The sequence below is a fragment of the Rhinatrema bivittatum genome, chromosome 4, assembly GCF_901001135.1.
Source record: "Rhinatrema bivittatum chromosome 4, aRhiBiv1.1, whole genome shotgun sequence".
In the NCBI taxonomy this organism is placed as follows: Eukaryota; Metazoa; Chordata; class Amphibia; order Gymnophiona; family Rhinatrematidae; genus Rhinatrema; species Rhinatrema bivittatum.
Window position 1 is genome coordinate 222,149,716 of NC_042618.1, and position 23,887 is coordinate 222,173,602.

At 42.1% G+C, this 23,887-nt stretch overlaps 1 protein-coding gene across 1 annotated transcript in view; it reads left to right on the top strand.

The window, feature by feature from the left end:
• LOC115089385 (cystine/glutamate transporter-like) overlaps positions 1–23,887 on the top strand; it is a 103,003-nt gene that overhangs the window by 70,648 nt on the left and 8,468 nt on the right. The window contains exons 11-12 of the mRNA XM_029597478.1: positions 2,528–2,677; positions 22,734–22,908. Coding sequence (XP_029453338.1) covers positions 2,528–2,677; positions 22,734–22,908 — 325 coding nt within the window. The remainder of the gene's footprint in view (positions 1–2,527; positions 2,678–22,733; positions 22,909–23,887) is intronic.

Consider the following 23,887-nt stretch of genomic DNA (forward strand, 5'->3'; position numbering starts at 1 on the left):
GAATTTGTCTTTGCTCTTGTGCACACTTCTAAGAGCACTGCTTTGCCTACAAATTTCTTGGCAGGCCGCATCCTCACAAACTTTATTTTCTCTTCCCTGGAGACTGTGTTTTGTCTGTGCCAAGCGTAGAGAAAAATCACTGAACTGACACTATATGTAACAATGTAAATAAGTGGTCAAGGCTAGGATTCAGAGTTTTATTTACAGTGCACATCCATTTCTTTTCAAATATCTGCTTCCCTTCAGCAGTAAACACAGATACACAGAGGATAATGGCAAGACAGCACCCTTGTCTTCATTGCATTCCTGCTCTTAGCTCCTCTATGTGGATGTGTAGGCAGGAGAGGCTATGCCTTGCATACAGGAGTTCTGAGAGCTACTGGGGCTTCCTCCGTCCAGTCTGTGTGGAGCTTGGGTACATCCCATTTGTCCAAACTGGTCTGGCATGGAGGATAAGAAAGTTGAAATTTAAACTTACCAGTTAATTTCCTTTTCTTTAGTCCTGCCAGAGCAGTCCAGAAATCCACCCAGGAAAGCTGTAGCAATCGAGGGCTCTCATTCTGGCAAGTTCAGAAAACTAACAGTGAGTATGTTGTGCACTCTGAAAGTAGTTGGCCTAATCTAGGGATCATCTACTTCCTGGGTTAATGACCATGGAGTGAAGTTTCTTGGTTGCATCTGGTTTTAGTTGTGGTGGTGATTTGGAAACCAAAACAAACAAATTGCCTTCGGTTATCTTAGCTTTGACATTGGACATTAAAGAGATAAAGGTAGTTTCAAACTCCTATAGGGGAGTAAAGTCAACTTTGCGCTTTTTTTCTCTGTCTCTGTGTATCTGCTTGCATTGGGGATATTATCCATTTGTCAGGTCAGGTCTGGTCTGGCCTGGCAGGACTAAAGGAAAGGAAATTAACAGGTAAGTATAAATTTCTCCATATAACATCAGAAATATTATATAAATTAAATGCAGCAGCTCAACACAAACAAATAGCAGAATATGCCCATAAAACTTATTTTAAGAAAATAATATTGTGTCTCTCTCAATCTCTCTCTCACAAGGCTTCAACTCTTTCAATCTCTCTTGCAAGGTTTCAACCCTAACCTCAGTCTATTCACACTTTTCACCAAAGTCATATTTTGTTTCCACTGATGAGCATATTTCCACACTAATCTCAGCAAGATCCCACACCATGCAGGAACCATCCTTCAAGCAGTGCATATAGATCAACACCAGATGCTGCACGGTCTACTTCTCACTAAAACTGCAGGTCTCTGGTCTGGCAAGGTATTTCCATTGCACCTTGTCAGCTTGTGACCACCTGACTTCAATCTGAAGTGTGGGCATGTGAGGCCCCCTTGCGGGATCTACTGGCTTATGATAAAGATAAACATTTCAAACTTCAGATTGAATCCAATAAAGAAGGCGACAGATGCAGGTAAGGAGTGCTGCCTGTGGGGATGAGGGTTTGGAGAGAATCATATAGGAGTGTGAGGGGGCCTAATATATGCTAATTTGGCTGGGCCCTACATCCCCCTTGGGTCAGCCCCGATCATAGGCTCATCCAGTGTTTGGCAGTGCTACTTCTTTACAACATCTAATGAACAAGAATGTGAGGGCAATAAAGAAAACTATTTCTGCAGGGAAAAAGACTGTTTTACCCATGGAAAAAGGCTTTTTGATTCATGCTCACCCTCTATGCAGGTAAATGTACAGGCATAATCAACAACCCACATATTTTTTATAGCCGTTCCTGAAGCAATGTTAGGTTAGGAGAAGCAGATGTAAATTTGTGTAGGTACTTTTGAGAGAGCAATAATGAAAACAAAATTATCCAAGTAGTTTTGCTTTGATTATAGTGGTAAACACTTCTGGTTTAAACTACCCATGGAGTTTGCCAGTCCATGGATAGATTATCCTCCCCTTTATAACAAAAATTTTCATTTTACAAATATTCCACAGAATTCACAAATTTGCATATATTAGCAATTGATTTTATGGAGGATTTCAGTGCAAAATGTGGAAAATAGCACACTGTCTCAGTCTGGCAGAATTTCGCAAGATTCATAAAACAGATGAATAATAATAATAAAAAATACAAAGAGGTTCATGAATTCATAAAAGAGTGAATTTTACAATATTTTTACTCAGTTCAAAAAAATTTCCCATGAAATCTAATGGTGGAAAAACTTGCATATGCTAACAGTTTCTGAGATTTCTGCAATGGTTTTGTTTCTCTTTTGCTTTCAATGTGGATATTTTCAAACTTCTAATAGTGAACCACAGTGAAACTTTATGAAACATTCAGTATGATACGTATGTCTTTGTTTGGTCCTTGTATTTAGACCAGACCTTGGTGCTTCCCACTTTTTATTGCCTCTTTGAAACAATTAAAGCTTTATGAACAAATTCAAAAGTTGTGCTTTGATGCATCCTTTATTGACTGGGTGTGACTAATATTACATGATCTATAACTTGTTATGAATAGAATAGATTAGAAAGAGTGTGTTTTGTCTTTGGCTTCCTTAGGTCCCTATGGTTATAGTCTTGATATCTATTGGAGATATATTCTACCTTTTGAACTTTATGGGCTTCTCTCGATGGCTGTTTATAGGACTTGCAACTCTTGGGCTTATCGTTCATCGTTACCGACATCCCGAGCTTCCAAGACCATTCAAGGTAAATTATTATTATTATTCTTTATGAAACTTAATATACCAATTGTAAAAGATTCATCCAAGTGGTTTATAATGCAATAACAACATAAAATCAATTCCAAAATACAGTAAGATAGACAAGAACACATAATAAATGAATTCATGAACAAGCCAAAAGGTTAACAATCAAAAGCCTGACTGAAAAGCCACGTTTTGACTGACTTCTGGTAATTTTAAATAATTTAATTTCATACAGATATGAAAGGGGATGGTTTTACAGAGAGCTTGGTAACTGAATGATGACTCTCTTGTGCTCTCTAGCTTGATTGCCAAAGGAGGAAGGAAGTACAGAAGACCTTTCTGTGAGGAACGTAAAATGCATGACAGAATATAGGGAATAGAGAGTTTTGAGAGGTAGAGGGGAGAACCTGAATGAAGAGTTAGGCATAGAACTTTGAACCTGATTAGACAGATTACAGGAAACCAATGAAGTGCTTGCGGTATAGGGATCACAAGGTTGAATTTTTTGAGACTGAATATGGCCTTAATGGCAGCATTTTGAAGCAATTTCAGTTGCCAGTGTTGATAGTTCAGGAGTCCAAAGATGAGAGAATTATAATAGTTGATCCTGGAGATCAAAAATGCATGAATGAGCAGTTTTAAATCTTGGGGTTCAAGTAGAGGATGCAGATGATGTATATAACAAAGAAAGAAGAAGATTTCTGGACCATGTTAGAAATATATGGAACCATTGAAAATTTAGAATTGAACTGGACTCCAAGAGATCGATATTCAGTACCACTTAGCCAGTTAAGAAAGGACTTAACTGGCTAAGTGATGGCAACTGAATATCTGACTGCATTTAGCAACTGCCACTTATCCAGATAAGTATTTAGCCCGATAAGTACTTATCTGGCTAAATGGTGGGCAGGAAATTGGTGTTTCAGGAAGGAGCTAATTATACAGCTAACTTAGACCTAGATTCATCATTTCGCTATAAATATAGCAAAAATTGCACTCACGATAAAAAAAAAAAGGACGTGGTTAGGGTAAGCTTGGTAGAGAGGAAATGGTACAAATCTACTCTTCTGTTACCTTTCATCACTCCAAATCACATAAAATCTTCACTGATGGCAACTGTGCTGTTTGTATGTATGACTGTGCATGTAAAACTGCCCCCCCCCCAAAACCTACCCCACCCCACAAGCTTCATCCCGAGTTCATAATGCCCCCTCTTACAGTGGTCTAAAAAGTTCAATTATAAGTAAGCCTCCACAGAGGCATTCTCTCTCTCTCTCTTTTAAACTGGCATTTGCAATAAAAAAAACATTTCGGCTGGTAACGCACAGCTAATGCAAGCATAACGCGCAGAAAAAAGGTGTAGTTATTACCTGCGTTACTGTGCATTATTTTATCGCATGCCATGTTAACCCACTCTCATTTCCATTTACTCTGTTCAAACTCTTCTCATTCAAATACTAATTTTAAAGTTGCATACGCATTTTGCGATGCAGTATTTATCTCATGCATTACGGCGTTATCATGGGTGTTAGGGCCCTAACGTGTACGATAATGCCCTAATGCAGTTTGATAAATTACCCTCTTAGACTCAATAGCAGGTCTAAAGTTAGCCGGCTAAGACTTATTCAGCTAACTAGTGACTTATATGGAGATATTCAGTGGCATAGCTGTGTTGCTGAATATCCCTTGTAAGTTAGCTGGATAAGTCTCATCCAGCTAATTTATTTAACTGTTTTTCTTTGAATATCTACCCTCTAGTGTAGTAACAACACTCTTAAGAGGAGTAGGAATACCAAGCATTACTGGAGAAGCAGTTGGGTCAACATTCTAGTGATTTAGCCAGAGAATTTCAGACTTAGGATTGACCTTCGTCCTGTGTTTGGAGATCCAATTAGCCACTTGATCAAAACAATTATTAAATTTGGTTAATGAGAAAGAAATGTTTGTGTTCACGAAAGCAGCAATTTGAATGTCATCTGTGTAGAAGAAAGGCCTAAATCCACAATCCTGGATTAGCATGAACAACGGAGCAAGAAAAATGTGAAAGAGTAACAGAGCTAGGATAGATCCCTGAGGGACACTGGAAGGCGAGAATTAGAGGGTCAAACAGTTTGTTCCATTCAACTTGAAATGAACATTCATGGAAATAAGAGCAGAACCAAGACAAAACTATATTAGACCAATTTCTTCTAGACGCAGAAGAAGGAGTTCATGATCAACTGTCTAGCAAGATCATGAGCGCATCTCTGCCACCATTGGTGTGAACTGGGATGTTGTTAGAAAAAGCAAGCAGAGTAGACTTAGTACTATGTCCTTCTCGAAAGTATGATTGTGATGGGTGTAAGATATTAGTTTTGTGGACAAAGTAATTGAGTTGACTGAAGAGGACCTGTTAAATAATTTTGATAGCATTGGAAGACTGGAGATTGGTCTATAATAATTAGTTAGAGCAGAATAATGTAAGAATGGCTTCTTTAATAAAGGATAAACTCTAGCTATTTTGAGGTATATATTCAGACACATTTCAGATTGCAAATTTAGCCAGAATAATTTATCTGGCTAACTTTAAGGCATATTCAACAGTGCAGTCACACTATTGAAATATAGCCAGTTGTCTTAATTAGTTAGCCAGCTAACTATGCCAGCTAATTTTAGGACAGTTCTTTGGCATGATCAGACTTAGCCAGCTAAGTCATCCAGCTTACGCTGAATATTGGAGTTACCCAGTTAACTTAACCAGCTAACTCAGCTCCTCCCAATTATGCATCTGAACTGCCCCTAACTTATCCAGCTAAATTCTAGCTTCCTAATGTATTAGCCAGCTAGAATTTAGCTGGATAAAGGCCTAATATAGCCGAATAAGTCATTTAGATGGATCACTATTAAGTGATCCATCTAAATGGGTGTTGAATATGGACCTCTTTGAGTTGTGAGAAAAGACTAGAGACTAAGGATGTGTTTACAAAAGAAGAAATAGGCTTAGCTAGGGTCAAAGATAAAATTTAAAAATTGAGTAGGATACAGTTGAGAAGTGGTGAGATGGAGAGATTTGAGTAGCAAATTAATTCCAGCAGCTGAGGTTAAGTTGAAGGTGGAAAATGACTATTCAAATAAGAAGAAGGAGGTTCAACAAATGGTCCTAAGCCAATTCTTTCTGTTGCAGTTATTGCAAATAATATTGAGCTTGTTCAAGAAGTGGGAGGAGAAGCCATCAGCAAACGCAAAGGAGCAGGCTGATTGGAGTGATTGATAGTCTTGAAAAACTATTGCAGATGATTATCTGCTGATTTAATTTTTTTGGAGATGAATATTTTCTTTGAGGAAAGTATCACAGATGCTTAAGAACATAAGAACATAAGAAAATGCCATACTGGGTCAGACCAAGGGTCCATCAAGCCCAGCATCCTGTTTCCAACAGTGGCCAATCCAGGCCATAAGAACCTGGCAAGTACCCAAAAACTAAGTCCATTCCATGTAACCATTGCTAATGGCAGTGGCTATTCTCTAAGTGAACTTAATAGCAGGTAATGGACTTCTCCTCCAAGAACTTATCCAATCCTTTTTTAAACACAGCTATACTAACTGCACTAACCACATTCGCTGGCAACAAATTCCAGAGTTTAATTGTGCGTTGAGTAAAAAAGAACTTTCTCCGATTAGTTTTAAATGTGCCCCATGCTAACTTCATGGAGTGCCCCCTAGTCTTTCTACTATCCGAAAGAGTAAATAACCGATTCACATCTACCCGTTCTAGACCTCTCATGATTTTAAACACCTCTATCATATCCCCCCTCAGTCGTCTCTTCTCCAAGCTGAAAAGTCCTAACCTTTTTAGTCTTTCTTCATAGGGGAGTTGTTCCATTCCCCTTATCATTTTGGTAGCCCTTCTCTGTACCTTCTCCATCGCAATTATATCTTTTTTGAGATGCGGCGACCAGAATTGTACACAGTATTCAAGGTGCAGTCTCACCATGGAGCGATACAGAGGCATTATGACATTTTCCGTTTTATTCACCATTCCTTTTCTAATAATTCCCAACATTCTGTTTGCTTTTTTGACTGCCGCAGCACACTGCACCGACGATTTCAGTGTGTTATCCACTATGACACCTAGATCTCTTTCTTGGGTTGTAGCACCTAATATGGAACCCAACATTGTGTAATTATAGCACGGGTTATTTTTCCCTATATGCATCACCTTGCACTTATCCACATTAAATTTCATCTGCCATTTGGATGCCCAATTTTCCAGTCTCACAAGGTCTTCCTGCAATTTATCACAATCTGCCCGTGACTTAACTACTCTGAACAATTTTGTGTCATCTGCAAATTTGATTATCTCACTCGTCGTATCTCTCTCCAAATCATTTATAAATATATTGAACAGTAAGGGTCCCAATACAGATCCCTGAGGCACTCCACTGTCCACTCCCTTCCACTGAGAAAATTGCCCATTTAATCCTACTCTCTGTTTTCTGTCTTTTAGCCAGCTTGCAATCCACGAAAGGACATCGCCACCTATCCCATGACTTTTTACTTTTCCTAGAAGCCTCTCATGAGGAACTTTGTCAAATGCCTTCTGAAAATCCAAGTATACTATATCTACCTGTTCACCCTTATCCACATGTTTATTAACTCCTTCAAAAAAGTGAAGCAGATTTGTGAGGCAAGACTTGCCCTGGGTAAAGCCATGCTGACTTTGTTCCATTAAACCATGTCTTTCTATATGTTCTGTGATTTTGATGTTTAGAACACTTTCCATTATTTTTCCTGGCACTGAAGTCAGGCTAACCGGTCTGTAGTTTCCCGGATCGCCCCTTGAGCCCTTTTTAAATATTGGGGTTACATTTGCTATCCTCCAGCCTTCAGGTACAATGGATGATTTTAATGATAAGTTGCAAATTTTTACTAATAGGTCTGAAATTTCATTTTTTAGTTCCTTCAGAACTCTGGGGTGTATACCATCCGGTCCAGGTGATTTACTACTCTTCAGTTTGTCAATCAGGCCTACCACATCTTCTAGGTTCACCGTGATTTGATTCAGTCCATCTGAATCATTACCCATGAAAACCTTCTCCATTACGGGTACCTCCCCAACATCGTCTTCAGTAAACACCGAAGCAAAGAAATCATTTAATCTTTCCGCGATGGCCTTATCTTCTCTAAGTGCCCCTTTAACCCCTCGATCATCTAACGGTCCAACTGACTCCCTCACGGGCTTTCTGCTTCGGATATATTTAAAAAAGTTTTTACTGTGAGTTTTTGCCTCTACAGCCAACTTCTTTTCAAATTCTCATTTGCTTATTGGCTAATATCCATTTAGTTTTGAACACAACTATTTTGTACCTTCACTATTTTGTACTTACTTTCACTGAGTCACTCAAAGTGGCAACATTTTAAATTTTTTAAGATAGGGTGATACCAAGAGTGAAAGAGATGATAATGAGATAAGCGAGATAAGCAGCCTTGTTGATAGAGCTGAGGATAGTGTTCTAGGTATCCACTTGATGATCAAGAGGAAGCAAATCAAAATCATGAGGGAAGGAATTGAGTTCAGAAGCAAACAAATCAAAGTCAATTTGCTTTATGTTCCTAGTTGTAATTATTCTCTCTCCTTGCATAAGATGAGGAGGGTCCTGATTAAGTTGGAATGATATCAAGAATTGGTTACTCCATAGAAAAGTAAGGGATGTAATAGATTTATCAATTAATCCTTAGTAGTAGAGAAGATGAGATCCAAAGTACGGTCTGCTTCATGAGTAGGGCCATAGACCCATTGAATGAGACCTAGGTCTATAGTCAAAGAGAAAAAAATTTTATCTGATAGTTGGACTGGGTTTTTGGCATGAACATTGAAGACACCCAAAGTTACCTTTGCTAGTGAGTGAAGATGTCAGCAATGAGATCCATAGTTTGTTTATTTATTTATTTATTTGTTTTTTATGCATTTTCAAACAATCTTTGATAGCAATACACGCATATCAATAAATGGGTCATTAGGAATAATAAAGGAAAAAGCAAAACCCACAACTTTTTCACAGGTATATCTATAACTTAGTTCTAAGAACTCAGGCATATTTTACATCCTTAAATTCAACCCGTTATAAGGAAATCAAGGGGGAGAATCATTATACAACTAGGAGTAATATGTGGAATGCTTATTAGGAAATCAAGCAAATATACATATTTGAATCCCAAAACTAGTTTCAGGTAGAGCTTTGATTACCCAAAGAATGTGTGTCCAGGAATATTCTCAACTGTGAAGGATCGAAGAAGATATATCTCACATTATTTAATCTAAGAATACATTCGCAGGGATACCGTATGGTAATCTGAGCGCCTATATCCCTGGCCTCCTGACACATAGCCAAAAATATTTTTCTTCTCTGCTGAGTTGTTTTCGTCAAGTCTGGGAACATCCATAACTTATACCCTAAGTGCTTCTTTTCTCTATTTCTTAGGAAAAATTTCAAAATCATGTCTCTCTCAGAGACTAGTGAAAAAATTACTAACAACGTCCCACAATTGTCAATCTGTTCTTCCGAAGGTTGTTCAAGGAATTCTGTAAGATTTCCAGCTTCTAAATTTAGAGGTTGATTGCATTGTCCTTCCTTTCTCTCTGTTTTTATGAAATAGATTTTTATAATAGTTGGTATTAATTCTTTTGGTAACATCAAGGTTTCCAGCAAATATTTCTTAAATTGCTCTAATGGCGAAATTAGGGCAATATGTGTGAAGTTTAAAATCCTTAGATTTCTTGCTCTCAATTCGTTTTCCAGATTTTCAATTTTCCTGGAATTAATCAGTTCTCCTTGTATTAGGGTATTCTGTGTAGTTTGTATCTGTGCTACTTGGTTTTCCAAAACTTGTATCTTATTTGAATGAGTTGTTAATAGAGGTTCTATTTGGCAAACACGTTGTTGTGTGGCCGTCATAATCTTTGTTAGATTTCCAATAGCGGATTCCAGGGAGATAAGAGCCTTCCATACTGTTTCTAAAGTTACATTTTGAAGATTTATCTCAGTTGGAATAAAAGAAGAGGAAACAGCTCTTACCCCTCCTTCTTGTCAGTGTTCCTGTCCCATAACTGGGTTCGCCGAAAGTCCTTCCATCTCCAGATGTAAAGAAGCTGTCGGGTTCAGTTCCAGGCCTCTCTTTGCACTCGGTTCTAGCGTTAGCTGTTCCATGTGCTGCAGTGAACTTTTTCCTCTGACTGCATTGGCGAGTCGTTCCGCCTCTGAAGGTTCTCTTCCGAGGGACTGAAAATCACAGGGAGGGAAGCTTGTGCAAGGCAAAAAAAAAAAAAAAAATCACCATTTTTCAGCCAAGTTTCAGTGAGATACAATCATGGCCACTTTTACCTATGGGCCGAAGGGGCAGTTGGACTGGGCCCAATATTACAAGGGGCCCATAAGTAAAAGTAGCCCAGATTACAAGGCCCACTATCAGCATAGCACCATCCTTAGCTGCAGCAGAGTGCCAGATTTTAAAGGCACCCAGTGGCTCATGGAGCTCAACACAACTTGCTAGCCCGCCCCAGCTGACACAGGTGAACTCATAATATAGGCTTTACCATGGTGGTGCCACTGTGCCTACAGGACCCCAGTGCAGACTAGAATGGCTAAAGAGAGTTAAGATCCCTGGCAGACCGCTGCAGAGCTTATCCCAAGGCAGCCAAAGAGAGCTAAAGAGCCCTGTTAGGCTGCCAAGGAGAGCTAAGGAGGCCTGGCAGGGCCTAGAAGAAATTACTCAGAAGAGAAGAGGAGACACTGTGGATGACAGCCGGTGAGGGTGAGAAACCGTATATATGTCAGAGAGAGGGAGTTTTTGTGTGAGAACCTGTGGGCCGGATTTTAAAAGGGTTACGCGCATAAGGTACGCTTGTAACTCTTTTAAAACGCCCCTGTGCGCTCCGAAGTATGTACCAGCAAGGGCGCGAACCTCAGGGGCTTCCCCCTGTATTGACGTCATCCACTTCCAACATAAAAGGTCTTTACGTTCGCTAACAGATTTGGTTAGCAAGGACTCGCTTCGGCTGTCCAAACTACTCTGCAACGAAAGTATTGATTGCGGGGATTCAACTGGACCCGCTTCTCTCTACGCAACTCTGCCTCCTCGGACTTACCAGGATACCCGCTCCTCGGGGGCCTCGTTCTCTTTTCTCTATTTCAGATTACAGATAGGAGCCGGTACTTGCTCCTCGAGGGCCCATGTTCCTGAACACTCTGAAGATTCTCCACTGCCTAAGAAGCTATCATAGGTACAGACATTTGTGAGTTACTATTTTCAGATGGCATATAGGAACCGGCACTTGCTCCTCAAGGGCCCATGTTCCTGAACACTCTGAAGATTCTCCACTGCCTGGAAGCTATTACAGTACAGACATTTGTGAGTTACTATTTCAGATTACAGATAGGAACCGGTACTCGCTCCTCGAGGGCCTATGTTCCTAAACACTCTGAAGATTCTCTACTGTCTAGAAGCTATTATAGATACAGACTATTGTGAGTTACCACCGCTCTCTCAGAGCTTTACCTGGAACCAGGTACTCACTCCTCGAGGGCCTAACCCTTTCCAGCTACTGAGCTTTCTCAAGACCTTATGTTAGTTATCATCTAAGTACTGGCTATGTATAACTGCATACCCTGTCTATTCACTATCTACAGTCTCTTTACAACTCAGCAACCCTGGGATCGTGGTTCCAGTATCTGAGGGACTTCAGCCCTGCCGGGCATATCAGCTCACTACTACCACCTCTGGTGGTTCTACTACCTGTCTAATAAAAGAACTATCTGTGTCTGTCTCCATACTCAAGCCTAGCCGGTGGTCCCTCTCGAGATCCCCTCCTGGGGGTGCTGTCATCTGCCATCAGTCCAAGGATTCACCTATTTACATTCCTGTCCAGCTGAGCACCCTTTCTAGAACTCCGCTGGTACAGATTGCCAACTCAGCAGTCTATATCATAACAGATTGCCAACTCCTTAGCAGATCCGTAACAGATTGCTAACTCCTCCCCCTGGAGGAGTAGATCCTATCGGATTGCTACTCTCATCTGCTAGCTCCTCCCATCAGCATAGCAGATCATAACAAGCACGAGCTTTTAAGTGTGGTGAGTTGACGTGGAGGAGGTTTCCATGAGAACAGCGATTCTGGTTCAACATGGGTCAACGGCTGCTAAGAGATAGGCTGGCTACACTCGGGGAGAGTTCCCTTTCCTTTGCGCAGGAAATGGCTCCCTAGAATGGGTTGGCCCCTAGAGTGGAGCACGAGAGCCTTCAAGCGTGGCAAGTTGACGTGGAGAAGGTTTCCATGTGAACAGCGGTTCTGGTTCAACATGGGTCAACGGGTACTAAGAGAGAGGCTGGCTACACCCGGGGAGAGTTCCCTTTCTTTTGTGCAGGAAAGGGCTACCTAGAATGGGTTGGCCCCTAGAGTGGAGCACGAGCCTTCAAGCATGGCGAGTTGACGTGGATGAGGTTTCAATGTGAACAGCAGTTCTGGTTCAACATGGGTCAACAGGTACTAAGATAGGCTGGCTACACCCTGGGAGAGTTCCCTTTCCTTTGTGCAGGAAAGGGCTCCAATGAATGGATTGTTGGCATCTAGAATGGAGCACGAGCCTTCAAGCATGGCGAGTCTACATAGAGGACGTTTCCATGTGAACAGCGGTTCAACGTGGGTCAACGGATGCTAAGAGATAGACTGGCTATACCCGGGGAGAGTTCCCTTTCCTTTGCGCAGGAAAGGGCTCCCTAGAATGGGTTGGCCCCTAGAGTGAGTATTTCCGTTGGTGTCTAGTGAGCTTTCACTGGTATTTTAAAATCTGGTGGATGTAGCAGATATACAAACAAGAATTGCCGAGGCGGAGGAGGTTTCCATGTAAACAGCGGTTCAACATGGGTCAGAGGGTAGATACAGGCTTCCTATACCCGGGGAGAGTTCCCTTTCCTTTGCGCTAGAAAGGGCTCCCTAGAATGGGATGACCCCCTAGAGTGGAGCACGAGTCTTCAAGCGTGGCGAGTCGACGTGGAGGAAGTTTCCATGTGAACAGCGGTTCTGGTTCAACATGGGTCAACGGGTGCTAAGAGATAGGCTGGCTACACCCAAGGAGAGTTCCCTTTCCTTTGCGCAGAAAGGGGTCCCTATAATGGGTTCTCCCTTAGAGTGGGGTATTTCCATTGGTTTCTAGAGAGCTCTTGCTGGTCTTTTAAAATCTGGTGGACGTAGCAAATATACAAACGTGGTTCTGGAGGGGACTTTGTAATTTGTAACTAAGACCTTCAGCAAATGCTTGAAACCCACATTCTCCACTATCTGCAAGGGCTGGTCATCAAGGGCAATCATTTCCCCAATGCTCCTGGTTACAACTTTTGAGGCTGCCTGCCTCCTTCCCCGGGATAGCATTACCGATTACCGAACACCTCATTTACTCCATGGTGGGTTGTCACTTCTGACACATGCAGGGGGCTGCTAGCCTGCCACCTGCTAGAAGGGGTTAAGGGCGTGGGGTGACTCTGCTCCTTTTCAACCATTTTACGCTGCCTGGAAAAAGGTGTCTCCTGACTGGTACTGCCACCATCCCCAGATGGCAGTACTGTTGGGTGTTGCTTCTGCATATGATGCATCATGCCAAAATTAGTTAGATGTCCCATTTGCTTGCCTCTGCTTATAGCCCTGGCACAGTAATTACACTGAGCAAAACGTGGGTCCTCTGTCACTTTAAAGTGGCTCCAGATCGCAGATTTCTTTTGTGATCCCTAACTAATCCTCCTAAACCTTCTTCAGCTATTACTTCCATTTCTGATGATGAGAATCCCACACAAGTGATTCTTCATCGGAATCAGAAGCAAACAGTGCTTGTGCTACATTTTCAATGCTAAGTCGAGTCTGCTGTCGCATTGCTGCTTTTGGGTCTCACCCTTTTGTCTTGCATGACTCAGCCTCCCCTTCCCTCACTTCCAAAACTACAGGGTCAGAAACATATGGTGGCAATGCATCATCTTTAAATTTCAGTTTTTTCCAGATGGAACTGCCTGCCCCTCCAGAGATTTTAGATTGGAACAGGTCCCTTTTTAACTTTAATGGGGGACTGGCACTGCCTTTTAAAGTGCCGCCTCTGCCAGACCCAATCACTCGACCACGTCTAGCTTTCCCTGACATCATGGATTTAATGTCACTGCCTTCTAGGGATTTCAATTAAAAGAATTATTTCCAAAAGAGGCCTACTGGGGATTTGGCTTCAAAGAGCAGTGCTGCCCCAATATATGTGAGTCTCAAAACTGCCCACAGATGCAGTGCAGTGCCTTGATGTACACTACAACTGGGACTGCTGTATGTGCACACACCGAATTTGTAACTACAAAAGAGGCCTACTGGGGATTTGGCTTCAAAGAGCACCGCTGTCCCAATATATGTGAGTCTGCAAAAGTGCCCACAGGCCCACAATGCAGTGCCTGGATGTACACTACAACTGGGACCACTGTATGTACACACACAAAACTTGTAACTACAAAAGAGGCTTACTGGGGATTTGGCTTCAAAGAGCACCACTGTCCCATTATATGTGAGTCTGCAAAACTGCCCATTGACGCCTAGTGCACTACCTTGTTGGCTTAAAAGAGCACTGCTGTACCAATATATGTGAGTCTGGAAAATTGCCCTCTGACGTCCAGTCACTGCCTTGTTGGCTTAAAAGAGCACTGCTGTACCAATATTTGTGAGTCTGGAAAACTGCCCACTGACACCCAGTGCACTGCCTTTTTGGCTTAAAAGAGCACTGCTGTACCTATAAATGTGAATCTGCTAAACTGCCCACAGACGCCCAGTGCACTGCCCTGTTGGCTTAAAAGAGCAAAGAGAGACAGTCTGAGTTCAATAAAAAAAACAAAACTGCAGTTAAAAAAAAAAAAAAAAAAGCCTGGCTTGCACAGCAGCAAAAACGAAGAAAAATCTTTTTCAATGAAAAATTCTATCAAACTAGCTAGAAATTGAATATATCTCCCACCCACAACACCCAAATCCTGCTTGCGACCTACCCCAGGGGGGTAAAATAAGCAGCAAAAAGGCCACTGCTAGCGGCTTGTCTCAGTGGGAGAGACAGTCTGAGTTCAATAAAAAATGTGTTGTTAAAAAAAAAAAAAAAAAAGCCTGGCTGACACAGCAGCACAAACGAAGAAATATCTTTTTCAATGAAAAATTCTATCAAAGTAGCTAGCAATTGAATACAGATTTGAGACACTCAGACTAGCTCTGAGTAAAGCTACCTCCCCAGACCACCCCCGCAAAGAAAGAGCATGGCATGCTGCATGCTTAAGGTATAAATAGTATAGCGTCATCAGGAACAGTGTCACAGAGCACTGAGTGAGAGCGGCGATTGGCTGCATTAGAAAAATGCTTAGCTCTGATAGGTTGCATTCTCGTCTCCTTGCCAACCTGTCTGAACCACTCTATGACAGGGCTGTGAGTTCACTTATGACTCTCAGGAAAGGACTGGATTTTGCTATTGATATTCCCACATGGCCTTCTCCTATTTCAAACGGCCACTAAGAAATCACTGCGAACCAAAAGAATGATATGTTTTATTCATGGGGGATCGCCATGCATTTCGTGAACCCACGAATACAACAAATAGGGACTTATGAGTTGCAGATTGCACATTCGTTGAAAATGAATGCATATCCCTAATACTTACATAGCTTCAATAAAAGTTATCACAGCCTCCCAAGAATATAGTTTACCCCAAGAGACAAATCTGCCATTTCAACATACTAACTCCTAGGACTCAACAGCAACAACCCTACCCAGGAAAGAGCAACATTGCAAATATTACATCAAGCCCTAGAAGACCAACACACCTCCTATTGAAAACAGAACAAGATGGACTGCTGTAGACCTCTATAAACTAGCAGAATCCCTCGCCTGGATCACACATATAGAATATAGACATATCCTTACCAAAGGCAAAATAAGATACCAGCAAACAACAAAATAAAGAAATATAAAACATCAATCATAAAAATAAAACCATATTAATAAAAAGAATAAATCTTTAAAAACTAATGAATAGAACATCCAATAATTAAATCCTCATGAAAAATGTTTATAAAATTTCCCACAATACCAATATTTCAAAACAGCAGACATATATAATTATATTTATGTTTATGTTAATAATTTAACTTTTATTAATGTTATTTAGCTTTTTGCTTTGTTTAAAATTATTTCATTATTGATGTTTAAATGTATTAGACTAAGGAATTTTACTTCCTGCTCATTCTGTTTCATTGTAAACCGGTTTGATATGCATTTTATGCAGGAAAATCGGTATAAAAAAACTTTAAATAAATAAATATCAAATAACATACAATAATGAAACTATGGAGTTAAAAAAAATCTCCCTCTCTTCATACCTGGGATGTTTCCATTTCTAGGCACTCTGAGATTCTTGTGGATGGGGGATGGAGCACTGTATAAACTTTATCCTCTCACTCGTACAAACTTTATCCTCTCACTCGTACAAAACAGGCTCTCACTCCCTCACACACATCCACACACAAAGACATACACATTGGCTTTCACCCACACATACAAATACACAGTCTCTCACCCACACAGGCAGTCACCAACCCACCCAAACAAACACACACAGTTATCCACCTGCACCCAGACATTGGTAGTCACACATACACACACACACACACTTAGGCTCTCAACCATGCCCCCCCCCATACATATGCTGTCACCCCCTCCCCCACCCCTCCCCTACCCCCACAGGCTCTCAAACTTTCTTTCTTACACACACACACACAGACACACAGACACACAGACACACACAAAGGGCCTCACCTACAACATGCCCCCAGGCTCTCACCCAGCCACCCAGGTAGTCATATACATACACACACAGGCAGTCACCTACCCACACAGTCACACATAGGCTTACCTCCCACACACAAAGCAGTTACCCACACAAGCTGTCACCCTCCACACACACAGCCTATCTCACCCACGCAACCACACAGCTTCTCACCCACATACACACAAATGTCATCCACTTACAAACACACACCCAGGCTCTCACCCACCCACCCAGGTAATCATCCATATACACACAGGCAGTCACACATACATATACACTCCCACCCCTTCACACAGGCTCTCACTCATACCCCAGCATCCACCCACACAGGCTGTCACCACTCCACACACACACACATCAGTCACCCATATACTGAAGCATTCACCCACCCACACAGGTAGGCAGTCACCCACACACCCAGCCACACACATACACATACATAGGGCCTGGAAGTCTTCTTCAGTCGCCAGCGGGATGGGGTCCGCTGGCAGTCATCATGTCCTTCTTCTCTCTTCAGCCCACAGCAGGATGAGGTCTGCTGGTGGCCACCGCATCCTTAAGTCTTTGGCCACCAAAGGACAAGCTCTGTGATGGCCTGCTGCGTTGTGGGCTGGGCAACAGCAGGAGTCGTGTTTATTCAATTGTCATCTCCTGCTGTCATGAGACTGGTCTCTCGGTAAGAGCTGCGAGAATGGTCCTGCGGCAGCAGGAGATGCCGTTTTGATAAATGTATCTCCTGCTGCCCATTGGGGGGGGGAGGGGGGGAACGTAGCGAGGTTTGATGACATTGTTTGGATCGGGCAGGGGTTTGATTCATCCCTGCCCCATCCAATGTATAAATTTGGGGTGGCAATTGCCACTATGTAGCAACACCTATGGGCTGGGGATTCACTGAATCCCTTGAAGGCCTTGACCGCATGCCACTGCTGGGCGCATGCTCTCTGGGCACATTCTTGCTTTGTTTGGGTGCTTAATGTCTGGGCACATCCTGTCAGAGTGTATTCTATCTTGGCACATGCTGCTGAGTGCATACTATTTGTGTGCTTATTGTGGGCTTACCATGGCCCTTTGTGGGTTATGGTACCGGGGAAATAGAGGTTTCAGCGTCTAACTAGGCTGGCATAGAGGTTAAGATGCCAGTCCTCAATCCTACATCTGATTCTGGTTCAAGCCCCTTTGGGGGTCCTTTCCACACAAGTAGTTTTCACAGGAGTCTTCAGGGGAATCTGCTCTAGTGAAGTAATATAAAGACAGTTTGCATTATGTGTGTATGCTGTAATTATGTTTATGTGGCTTGCCATATAAGGGCAATGGAGCCATTGCCTTCTCTGTGTCTGGGTCAGCGCTGGTCGGACAAGATGATTTACTTACTATGTTTTTTTGTTGATGCTGGCTATTCCCTCGGTTTGAGGGGAGTGGGGCAGAAGGAGATACAATGAATATATCTCCTTCTACTTGATTTCTCTTGACCGAGATACTTAAGAGAGATTTTTGTCAGTTTAGCAGTCTTAGTCTTGGGCCTATGGGCTCCGGGATGGACCCATCCTTCTTTTCTTGGGTGGAATCCCAGGGTCTTCAGGTTTTTCTGCAGAGTCGCCCAATGGAGACTCGGGGCTCCTACTTTTCATCCACTGCATACAAGCGCCACAGTGAGGTGGTCCTGGTAATGTTCAGGAGGATGTGCTTAATGATACGTCGGATGCCTCTGATGGGTAGTTGGGTTTCTTCCTTCTGGATGAAGGGGAGATTCCTACGGATTTGGAACTACATTACACTCTGATCCTAGTTTTTCACAGAGTTGAGTTGTTTCAGACTCTGTAGATATTCAGTGTGGCTGGGAGTGTCTCTTACTGATCGCCCTACACAAGGAGTCGTATTTTCTTTCCCCTCCTGAGTGCAATTTGAGGGCTGATTGTCTTTGAATGGAGTATCTCTGAACTTAATTTTATTGGAGGGCGTGCTTCAGTGGGTTTGTGCCCCTAGGTCGAAAACGAGGGTGCTCTACACGATATTCAGGATAGGTTTGAGACTATACTTAGGCAGGTCTTGCAGCCATGGCAATGCATTTGCAGATTGTATCCTGATGCTCCCTGGTAGTGCAGACTAGTTGTATCTCTCTAGAGACAGGGTCTGATGGCAGTTCTGTACAGAACTTGGGGGACCGCATTCTTAGATGGCACGGGGTGTGATATGTTGTGGGCTGTGACATGGTGCGGATGACTGCTAGACAGGTGGCTTCTATGATTGTGGCTACATGCCAGCTGTGGCTACTGTCTCTAAATCCAATCTCACAAGGTTGCCCTTTTAGGGTTTTTATTTCTGAAGCATCCTTCATCCGGAGCTCCTTAATCTTCACAATCAAGATCCAAACACTCACCTACTTAGAGATGGGTTCAGATTAGTCAGACCATTGGGTCTTCGACATAAGGGTCTATGCTCTGGAATTGCTCTACTTGCTTCTATAATCTCTCCACGCAACTCTCTACCGAACAGAGTGGCGATAGAGACTATTTTAACAAGGCTGTTGGTCTTGAAGGCCATCATATTTGTTTCCAGGTCACAAATAAATAAATAAATAAATAAATTATGGGTCGCTATCCTCCTTTTCTCTCATTCTTAAGGAAGGTAAGCATAATTTGTGTTTGACTCCTTCCGGAGGAAAACTATGTGCTAGAGAAGTTTCTCACTTCCTTATTTTTGACAGAGGCATACCTATGCATTTGCCAGGAACTTTGGCATTTCCTGAGCTTGGCCATTCTGAGATGTCATTAGAGTTTTCAGGCATTATCCTTCAGGCTGGTGGTTGTGCACATGAACCTTCCACAAGGTCATGGTGAAGCTACTGGCATCTCTATGCAAAGAAGGCAAATATCTAGATTATTTACAGTTGTTTCAGATTCTGGAGTATTGGGTCAATGACAGCCACTTTGTACATTGTCCCTGGTCAGTAAGCGTGCTTATGGCCTCTTCAGCACACGTTGCTCTCCCAGTGGCATCCGCAGTCGCAGGAAATGCATAGGAGTGTGGTTTCTCTTGCTCCTGCCGGCAGATCAGCTCAGGGAGGATATTTCCCTGGAGGCTGTGTGGTTCTCATATCAGAAGCAAACCTGCTGAGTTATGGGGCTGCTTATCAGGAATTGGGAGCACGTGTAGACTGACTGGCATGTTTGTGCTTCACCAAGAGACTGGAAGCTTGTCCGATCACAGTACTGTCAGACAGTACATAGACAGCAATCTATATCATTCATCTAGGTGGAACAGTTGCCTTTCCACTCATGTTAGTGCGTTGGAGTCATCCAGTCTCAAGAAGGTACCACAATTCTTTGGTCAGTGGTTGAGAGTGGAAATTATCGGTGCTCACATTCAGGTATGGCCACGGGGTAGGATATTATAAGCCTTCCTGCCAGGAATATAGATAGCCAGCATCTTTCATAAGATTGTTAGTCAGACTGCAATCGTATTTCTGATATCTACAGATTGGCTTTAGAGGCCTTGTTTGCTGATCTACAAAGGCTGCTAGTAGGCAGTACTCTCAGCCTGTCATTCAGGACAGATCAGTTGCTCCAGGGAACTTTCCAATTCAATGATACAGATCAGTTTTGCCTTATGGTTTGGCCCTTAATAGGGTTCAGTTGCTGAAGTGTGGTTATTCTTCTGCAGTGATTTCCACTTTGCTCTGGACCACAAAGTGTTCTATTTCTCTGACTTATGTTAGAGTCTGAGACCTTCCAGGCCTGAGGTAAGGAGTGGAGTCCTCACCCTCTCAGGGAGAAATTCCTTTCCTTTTGGAATTTCCTGCCAGAAGGTTGGCCAGAAGGTTGGCAAGGCTTGGTCTTTACCACCTTGAAGGTTCATGTAGCAACTCTCACTTTTTACAGAGGGTGAATCTTTGCTGGACCAGAGGTGTCCCGGTTCTTGAAGGGAGTTAACTATTTTCGGCCTCCCTTGTGGCTACTGGTGCCACTGCGGAACCTTAATCTGGTCTTGACTTTGGTGACTCCCACCTTTCATCCACTGTGTTGACATTCCTTGAAGCTACTTACCTTTGCAGACTTGTGCATGAATATGGGGCGGTACAGTTTAAGACTGTGCCTTCCTTCTTGCCGACAGTGGTTTTGGGAGTTTCAGTTGACTCGCTTTATTCAGCTTCCTATGCTGGAGGAGGTTAGTGATGAGAGTGGATCTTGTTTTTTGCGTACCTTAGATGTCAAGTGGCATCGGATGAGATACTTGCAGTTTTCTGGCTCTTTCAGGTAGTCTGATAAATTGTTTATGCTTCACTGTGGAGTTAAACAAAGGGAACTGACAAAGCAGGCAGCTATAGCTCAGATGCCGAGACTTCTTTCTCTAAGTAACTTAGAGCACATTCCACTAGAGCTCTGGCAGTATTGGGTGCAGTGAGTTGGTTATTCTGTCCTGCTAATATTTCCCGAGCAGCAACAGGATATTCCTTGCACATCTTCCCAAGCATTTTTGCTTGGACATTCAGTCTCCATAGGGTGCAGCCTTCGTGCATGTGATATCTGCACCATGGGCAGCCTCCCACTTGTGTGGATTGACCTGCCTGAGTGCAGAGGAAGGAGAAATTACTATTTACCTGATAATTTCCTTTCCTCTAAGGAAGGCAGGTCAATCCACAACCCACCCTCGGCTGCCTACTTACTTTCCTTTCATCCCTTCTTGAGGATGATGAAGACTATTATTCTGTTCATTTGTTGAAGGACTAGTAAGTGACATAACCAGCCCCTGAGATTAGTGTTCCTGATTGGATGGAAACATGACAGGTTGACTGTTAATAATCATATTCTCATATAACCAGTTTGTCCACAGTTTGGCTTTTCCAGAGAATACTGGCAGGCTGATGTTGGGGTGGAGCTATATGTCTGTGACATCAGCTTTTACTCCATCTCCATCTGCTGGTAGAGGTACATAACCTACTTGTATGCATTGACCTTCCTTACTTAGAGGAAAGGAAATTATCAGGTAAGTAGTAATTTCTCCATTCCTCTGCATCACTCCATGGTGCAACCTCATCTTGAATATTGTGTGCAGTTCTGGTCACCATATCTCAAAAAAGATATCGCAGAATTAGAAAAGGTACACAGAAGGGCGACCAAAAAGATAAAGGGGATGGAACTATTCTCTATGAGGAAAGAGGTTAGGACTCTTCAGCTTAGGGAAGATATGATAGCGTGTTAGTGTAGCTGTGTTTAAAAAAGGTTTGGACAAGTTCCTGGAGGAAAAGTCCATAAACCATTATTAATGTGGAGTTGCAGCAATCTTCTGCTTATCCCTAGGATGCACTAGTGTGCACCGACCTTGGATTTTATAACATGCGCACGGCTGCGCGCGCAGGTTTTAAAATCCAGCCCAATGGGTGTAGAAATGTGCACAGTTGTAAGAGTCCAAAAAAAGACTAATTCTTGTGTGGTAGGGCCTAGCCAGCTCTGCTTCACTGGACAGAAAGACATTAGTGGACAAAACATACAGGTATGAAAAAGAATAGCAACATATGGAACATTAAGGAAACCTGGAGGACGTGTGCTTTGGGTTACCAGCCAGAGTGCCATGGTATGCACTGCAGGGAGCAGGATTTGAATTCTGTGCCCAGAGGAAAGGGGGATATAAAAAATCTGTTATTTTTCCAGAAACAGCGAAACTAAAGAGCAAACTGTAGGAAAGGATATGGTCAGCAATAAAGAACCAATATGAACAGATTCAGGCTGGACATTTTAGAATGTATCAAAGACTGACCAGTGACTATGTGCTGCCTGGCATGTACTCACACAGAATAAAAGGAGCCTATTGTGTAAGATGAACCTTGGAGAGAAGTGCACAGAGATATCTTGCAATTTGTAGGAGCCATAGCATTCTCTCGCCAGGAAGAAAGAGCTGGCAATACACTAACTATTAAACACTAACAGGGTCATTCATCAAAATGCGTTATGGCATTAATGCCTGTGATAACGCCATAACGCATGCGTTAATAATGGTAGCATATGGTGCGACTGCAAATTTTTAAAGGGACGGGATTAATGAAAAGGATTATTTATGCATGTGGCATTAATAGCACTTGGAGTGTAAGTGTGTTCTGTTTTCCTTGCATTTTGTCAATATTGTATTTTATCTGCCAGGTGGTGGCATTCAGGTCTGATATGAATGTACAGAGATTTTTAATTCCTGTTTTCTTTTTTTCCAGGTTCCACTTGTCATCTCGGTAGCCTTTACTGCCATCTGTGTCTTCACAGTGGGGATATCTGTCTATTCTGCACCTGACAGTGTTGGCTTTGGTTGCCTTGCTGTTTTAACTGGTCTGCCAATTTACTACCTAATAGTTTACAGGGCAAAGTCAACTTGCTGCAGTGCTATATCCAGTGAGTATACTTTAGACAGAAGTCACATTTTTATAGTTTTGGAAATGAGTGAAAAGTGACAATTACATTCCAGACAGATTTGAACTGTTTTGCATATCTTGTATGTTGACTTGGAAGTCTCATGTTGTGTGCCCAATGTTAACCTTTTTACAGTGTGAACAATGAGTTAATTTCCCAGCTCAGCTTGGTGGCAAATAAAAAGCATAGAATATTGTTTATACTCAGAATAAATCAAAAACAAGAAACCACCTGGGGAGCCTGCACTTGTTTATTTATTTATTTATTTATTTGAAGAATTTTTTTATACCGATATTAGTAGGGACATCATATCATTAGTAGGGACATTTTATCATAACTAAAGAGTGGAAAATACAATGAACAGGTATTGGAGGAGGGCTCACATAGGAACAAGTAAAAGTAAAGATTAGAGAAGAACAAAATCCAAGGCTCTCGTGCTCAACTTTCAAAAGGGAAACTTTGATAAAATGAGAAAAATTGTTAGAAAAAAACTGAAAGGAGCAGCTACAAAAGTAAAAAATGTCAAAGAGGCGTGGTCATTGTTAAAATATACCATTCTAGAAGCACAGTCCAGATGTATTCCACACATTAAGAAAGTTGGAAAAAAGGCAAAACGATTACCGGCATGGTTAAAAGGGGAAGTGAAAGAAGCTATTTTAGCCAAAAGATCTTCATTCAAAAATTGGAAGAAGGATCCAACAGAAGAAAATAGGATAAAGCATAAACATTGGCAAGTTAAATGTTAAGACATTGATAAGACAGGCTAAGAGAGAATTTGAAAAGAAGTTGGCTGTAGAGGCAAAAACTCACAGTAAAAACTTTTTAAAATATATCCGAAGCAGAAAGCCTGTGAGGGAGTCAGTTGGACCGTTAGATGATCGAGGGGTTAAAGGGGCACTTAGAGAAGATAAGGCCATCGCGGAAAGATTAAATGATTTCTTTGCTTTGGTGTTTACTGAAG